Source organism: Austrofundulus limnaeus, unplaced genomic scaffold, assembly GCF_001266775.1.
Source record: "Austrofundulus limnaeus strain Quisiro unplaced genomic scaffold, Austrofundulus_limnaeus-1.0 Scaffold248, whole genome shotgun sequence".
Lineage (NCBI taxonomy): Eukaryota > Metazoa > Chordata > Actinopteri > Cyprinodontiformes > Rivulidae > Austrofundulus > Austrofundulus limnaeus.
Window position 1 is genome coordinate 179,751 of NW_013952650.1, and position 6,957 is coordinate 186,707.

General features: G+C 40.7%; 1 protein-coding gene across 4 annotated transcripts in view; it reads right to left on the reverse strand.

Moving 5' to 3' along the window:
• cunh2orf42 (chromosome unknown C2orf42 homolog) overlaps positions 1–6,957 on the reverse strand; it is a 46,367-nt gene continuing 39,410 nt past the window's right edge. For all 4 annotated transcript variants that reach the window (XM_014020303.1, XM_014020302.1, XM_014020299.1 and 1 more), the window contains 3 exons: positions 4,065–4,165; positions 2,650–2,812; positions 1–682 (listed from right to left, as the gene is read on the reverse strand). In XM_014020303.1, coding sequence (XP_013875757.1) covers positions 450–682; positions 2,650–2,812; positions 4,065–4,165 — 497 coding nt within the window. In that variant the 3' untranslated portion in view covers positions 1–449. The remainder of the gene's footprint in view (positions 683–2,649; positions 2,813–4,064; positions 4,166–6,957) is intronic.

The window sequence follows — 6,957 nt, forward strand, 5'->3', positions numbered from 1 at the left end:
GACGATTCAAATCCTTATTTTCTCATCAGGAAAACAAGCTGATTTTATTTTATTTATTTTTTTATATAAAAGCACAGCAAAAGACCACCATCGTCTGTATTTGTCCCAGTGTCCCATTTGTTTACAACGGAGGGGGTGGGGCCTAAAACTTGTTTTGGAACCAGCCAACAGAGAAAATCTTGTTCCCAGTTCCGTTTCTGGGTTCCAGTCTGAGGTATACCTGTATTTACAGTCTTTCTATTTCAAACCCTTCAAATGTTTTGTGCAATGTGTAAACACCTCAGTCAAACATGGTACTGATTAACATTAAAGCTCTAGAAAATGTTTATCTGCACCTTATAAAAGAAGAAAGAATAATGCATGGATTTCTCGGTGACATATTGTATTTGTCAGTAAGGTGGCTGTTGATTATGTAAACACTGTTTAATGAGGAAGATACTGCATGGCTGTTAAACAACTACCTGAAGGATTTCACTGTGGTTTTTGGTTTGGGAACAGTCTGACTTGTTGAATCCTTTTTTCTCGCTCGCACTCGTTTTCTCAGCGCTCTCGAGCTGGCCGCTCTGCTGGTGGCCAAACTCAAAGCTGATCCGAAGTTCTCCCATCTGACAGTGGGGCAAAACGTCAGGGATCCACTCGATCACAAACGGACTGGCCTCCTTCTGGTCTGCTGTGCTCGGTCCTGACAGACAGAAAAGTGTGAATGAGCAGACTGACAGCTCTGTGTCTTATTCAAGCTTTAATCAACGCCTAGCAGAGACAACGGCATTGAAAGAGCCTAAATAGCCTATATGCCACAGACATCCGGTCCAGCACTTGATGCCACTCCCAACACTTCCAGTTCACGGTCAACACAGTGTTGGCAAAAGATTTTTTCACCCGACAACGACTCTTAATGATCTCCACAGTACAGAATTATCATATTACATGTACCAACATTAACACAGGAGACGTACAGGTTCAGCCAAGTGGGAAAAAAATCACTCCAAAGTGGATTAAAGACATAAAAACAAAGGAAAGACGTTCGTGTTTATGGTTCCAGAAATTTGCCTTTGTCGCTGTTCTGTGGCTGCTTGTTCTGTGAATTTTTCACGTAGAGCTGTGACACTTATATTGTTGGAAAGAGCAGAGTCTGGGCTTTAAACTGATGGGCTACCTGTAGGTTTGGATAGTTTTCCCTGATGTTAGTGAACTGAAAACGTAATGATTGTCAGGAGGAGGTTCTGCTGCTCTCGGAGAGGGGGGATCGTCACTCGGCTTTAGTCTACACTGTAATATACACACTAACAAGGTTTTACTTTTGCATAAAACTCATGAGAAAGTCGCATAAAAACATTTCCTATAAAACAAACGCACACACACACCTACTTTTGTACCAGCTGCTGTGTTAGCTTCCTGCTAGCTGTTGTGTGGAGGAGGTCTTTCCTCTCTTGTCTTGGCAGTAAAAGGGGATAAATGTACATTTCCCTTTTGTAACCTCCRTCTTCTCATTTCTGATGCTGGCTCTTGAATATCCTCAGGTTAGAAATGCTGATTACAAACACAAGCGTGAGCTTTTAAAGATCAGTTTTCCCTGTAATGCTATGATCCTCTGCTGTCACCTCCTCATCAAGAGGAAAAAGGATAAAAACTAACTAATGATCGTACCTGCTGCTTAGTGGACACAACGGCACACAACAGAACTCATTTTATACCAGTAGATCACAGATGCTTCAACTTTTGTGACTTTTTCACGGACTAGTACTAGCAGCTAATAGGCAGTAAGCAGGGAGTGGAAGGGAGGAGCGTGGCAAGAATTTTACCGGAAATACGTCATTAATGACCGTGGCATATAGGCTATTATGAGTTGTGAATGACTCAACTTTGACATCAAACTTTAGCTCACCATCGGTAAAACTGACAGTTACAGCTGATTTTGTGTAAGCTAAATTTGATCAACTTCAAAAGGTTTAATCAGCTAAATGTACATGATTACTTTGAGAGAGTTTCATTTAAAGTAGAGATTCTGGGGATTTTTAGTTAACAGACAGGGCTGACTCTGTTACTTCCAAATATTTACGCAAAGATGTTGAGCAATGTGTAACAATAAAAGTACAGTATGTGTTGGGAATTAATGCCAGCTACTACCACACCAAATATTTAGCTCATCTGGCTACGTTATAGCCCTTTTTGTGTTTGCTAAGTCTGATCTGTTGTGGTAGCCATCCTGAATTGGGTTGACTTCAAAAATTTACCAGGAGTAGATGTGATTAGTTTAATTAAAATGCAACGCAATGGATCAGTGGTTAGCACTGTTGCCTCACAGCAAGAAGGTCCTGGATTCGATCCCTGGTTCAGACCTGGGGTCTTTCTATGTGGAGTTTGCATGCTCTCCTTGTGACTGTGTAGGTTTCCCCCACACCCCAAAAATATATACAATAGGTTGCCTGCAGGCCCAGGCTTCTCTGTAAAAGAGATCTGTGATCTCAGTGGGATTTGCCTGGTTAAACAACGATAAATAAAATAAAGTCCATCCAGAGATTCATGAGATATTTTTAAAAACCACAAATGCACAGACCAGAACAAAAATAATTAGATCTTCACATCTTTAAATTTTAACGCCCAACTTTCACTCTTCAGTGGCAGGTAGTAAAAATAAAAGTTACACACCGACTTTGAGGAAGGTGCGGAGCTCCAGTGGTCGTATCGCCTGTGGTCGATCCATTCTGAAGCCGTCCTGTAATCCTGTCTCAGGTGGCGGCTCAGGACAATAAAAACGTGAGTATGAACCGTCCACATTCTTTACAAAACTCTGTGTGACCTCCAAAGGCAGCTGATCGGTACAGAAAGATAAATAACAAGAGAGGAGCTTTTGGTTATTTTATATTTAAAAATCAGATTATTAAATGTAAATCCTCTAAAAGTAATGCTGCCCTTTAGTGTTGGTAATAATTTACAGTTTTGCAATATTGTTTACTGAGTCTTATCTAAAGTTGCCACTCAGCATGAGCCAAAACCTGGTTTCAAGGTGCACCACAGGGTTATGCTGCGTTCACACTGAACACGATTTTAGCATAAAAATGCCTCCAACACTTTAAGTTGGATACTTGTGCACTCTGAGGTCAGAAGCGAGTCTAATTTGCTCGACGCGCATCACGCATCAAAAGCCTCTTGTTTTCCTCTGTGGGTCTCTGTTTAATGGCGGATGAAATAAAGATGGTGTCTTTGCTTTATTTACTGAGAGCAAAAGCACGTCACGCTCACCAGATAATTAATTCATAATTAATTCACCAGAGAGTTCAGAGACGTTGCGGGTTTGGTGAGTTTCATCACTCAGGAGCTGTGAGCTGACGAGGTTCGCTTTCAGAACTATTTTTGTCCCGAGTCCAGTTTGAGGAGCCGCTGACCCACATCGGTGCCCACATCTCCTGCCAGGACACCGATTACAGCCACTCGATTACAGCTCAAGAGCTCCTGTCCATCTGTCTCAGGTTAGAGGACATCATTCAGGAAACTGTCCCAACATCTGTCACTATATCACACAGTGGAGTCTCTGGTTGGTTGACGCACAGCGTTGTGCTGCAAAGGTTCAGATTTTCCATCATACCTAGTTCCCACATGTAATAAAATGTGTTTAACACGTTTGACAAATCTATCACTCCATAGAACAATGGACTTCATACAGTAGGGAATTGACCTTTAACCCTTCCCAGATGGACAGGCAGAAACACCTGCTTCTTTAAGGTCATTGCTGAGGTCTTTCTGGCTTGACATTGTGTTAACATACACCTGACCGCCACAGAGCAGTAACCTGACCAAACTCCTGCTTTGATAAAAGTGATCATACTACTGCATTTATTCATCCAGGTCAAAGTTGCACTGAGTATAAAAACTTTATTTTTAACAGAGACCTGGCTGAGAAACCAGCAAAACATGCAACAAATACATTAGACAATAAAAAATACAACTGGTACTAAGAATGTACTGTGTAAATGAATAATCAGCCATGTCCTAAATATCAGAGCAGCAAAATCAAACTTCAAGTATATGTATATAGACAGAAATCACCCCCTGTGAGCATTTACCTCCGGAGTGTCAAAAATCCGTTTGACATGCAGCAGATTGGTGATGTGCCAGGTGTATTTGGAGAAAGACCCCAGAGGAAGACCATCATTCCTTACAAATGCTGAAATCCACAAACAGAAAAAGAAATATTGTTCACATATCTAGCTGGATAAACTTCTATTTTTTTATCTAAATGAAAGTAAAACTTGACAATTTTAGCAAAACTCCAAGAGAAGTCAGGATTTTAAACAAATCTTGTTCTTGAGATCATAAATCACTGCAAAAATAAAATAAAATGCATGCATGTGTATGTGTGTGTTTGTACACACACATGCATATATATACACTCACCGGCCACTTTATTAGGTACATCTGTCCAACTGCTCGTTAATACTTAATTTCTAATCAGCCAATCACATGGCGGCAACTCAGTGCATTTAGGCATGTAGACATGGTCAAGACAATCTCCTGCAGTTCAAACCGAGCATCAGTATGGGGAAGAAAGGTGATTTGAGTGCCTTTGAACGTGGCATGGTTGTTGGTGCCAGAAGGGCTGGTCTGAGTATTTCAGAAACTGCTGATCTACTGGGATTTTCACGCACAACCATCTCTAGGGTTTACAGAGAATGGTCCGAAAAAGAAAAAACATCCAGTGAGCGGCAGTCCTGTGGGCGGAAATGCCTTGTTGATGCCAGAGGTCAGAGGAGAATGGGCAGACTGGTTCGAGCTGATAGAAAGGCAACAGTGACTCAAATAACCACCCGTTACAACCAAGGTAGGCAGAAGAGCATCTCTGAACACACAACATGTCGAACTTTGAGGCAGATGGGCTTCAGCAGCAGAAGACCACACCGGGTGCCACTCCTTTCAGCTAAGAACAGGAAACTGAGGCTACAATTTGCACAAGCTCATCGAAATTGGACAAGAGAAGATTGGAAAAACGTTGCSTGGTCTGATGAGTCTCGATTTCTGCTGCGACATTCGGATGGTAGGGTCAGAATTTGGCGTCAACAACATGAAAGCATGGATCCATCCTGCCTTGTATCAAAGGTTCAGGCTGGTGGTGGTGGTGTCAGGGTGTGGTGAATCTTCTCTTGGCACTCTTTGGGCCCCTTGGTACCAATTGAGCATCVTTGCAACGCCACAGCCTACCTAAGTATTGTTGCTGACCATGTCCATCCCTTTATGACCACAATGTACCCAACATCTGATGGCTACTTTCAGCAGGATAATGCGCCATGTCATAAAGCTGGAATCATCTCAGACTGGTTTCTTGAACATGACAATGAGTTCACTGTACTCAAATGGCCTCCACAGTCACCAGATCTCAATCCAATAGAGCATCTTTGGGATGTGGTGGAACGGGAGATTCGCATCATGGATGTGCAGCCGACAAATCTGCGGCAACTGTGTGATGCCATCATGTCAATATGGACCAAAATCTCTGAGGAATGCTTCCAGCACCKTGTTGAATCTATGCCACGAAGAATTGAGGCAGTTCTGAAGGCAAAAGGGGGTCCAACCCGTTACTAGCGTGGTGTACCTAATAAAGTGGCCGGTGAGTGTACATACATGCATCTTTTTCTGCTCTTTTTTTGCAGTATTTGTGAAACCTTTTTTTAATATGAACAAGATATTTCAAACTGTTCCTTAAAAATTAACTGTTGTAAAAGTCAAAAAAAATTGTGAAGACATTTTAAGATAATTTTGTTGTTACAAAAACATCTAAAATAAAGCCCTTTGTTTGTTTGCATAGCTAAAAATGCTGAAACTATATAAAAAATAGCAAAGAAAATAGCTGAAATTAGCACAAAGAAACAGAGCATGTTTGTAGAATTTAGTAGTAGAATTTATTTCGTAATTAGAATTTAGTAAGTAGTTGAAATTATCACAAAAAGGTGAATTTAGCTGAAAAAAAGCTGAAATTAGCTGAAATGTAGCTAAAAACACAAAACAGCTGAAATGAGACAAAACAGCTGAATGATTCATAAAAAGCCTAAAATAACAAAAAGAAAAAAAGTTTGAATTAACAGAAGAAAAGCAGAAAAGATCAGATTGATAGTTCAATAAAAAGAAAAAAGCTAAAATCAGCTAAATAAAAGCCAAATGAATTTGAAAGTACAAATTAGTGAATCAAAAACAGAAGTGAAACAAAAGGAAAGATAAACAGTACAGATTTAAGAACATTTTAAAAGGTTTTAATGATGTTGAAAACAGCTCCGCTCATTTTCAATGAGAAAAACATGGCAGAAATTGCTAAATATCTCAAAATGTGTAAATGAAGTTTGAAAAGTCATAGCCAGAGAGTCCCGAAGGAGCTAAACTTTTGATATGTACATTGTTGAAATAGTAGAAAAGAGTCAGAATGAGACATATTTCAAAAACTCTGTTGTGCTAACACTTTTATAGCATTCCCTGATGCATCTCAGTAAACCAGGTAGAAAAAAATCAAAAAGAAAAAATAAGTAGTTCCTCTGGATGGGTTCTTCTTTAGTGAAAAGTTTCATCTCTCCTCCAAGTGACTTCTTCAGTCTGATGAGTTTCAGGTGAACTCAGCCTTATAAGCACAGCCTCCACATGGACAAACAGGTTAGTCAAATGCAAAATAGGATCATCGACTAACAATAGGCTTGATTAGCTCTATTGTATGACGTGTATCGCAAACCCACCCATACAGACCAATATTTGCGTTTTGACTCCCACCACCCACTGGAACACAAGTTAGGAGTGATCAGGACTCTGTACCACAGAGCAGACAGTGTCCCTACAAACCCAGGAGCCAGGGAGAAAGAGGTCACACACAAGACAGGTTCTGGAGCAGTGTGGTTATTCTGACTGGGCTTTTCTGAAAGCAGACAGGAAACACAGACAGGATTCCAGCCAACAACCAGGTGAAAATGAAGACCCTAAACC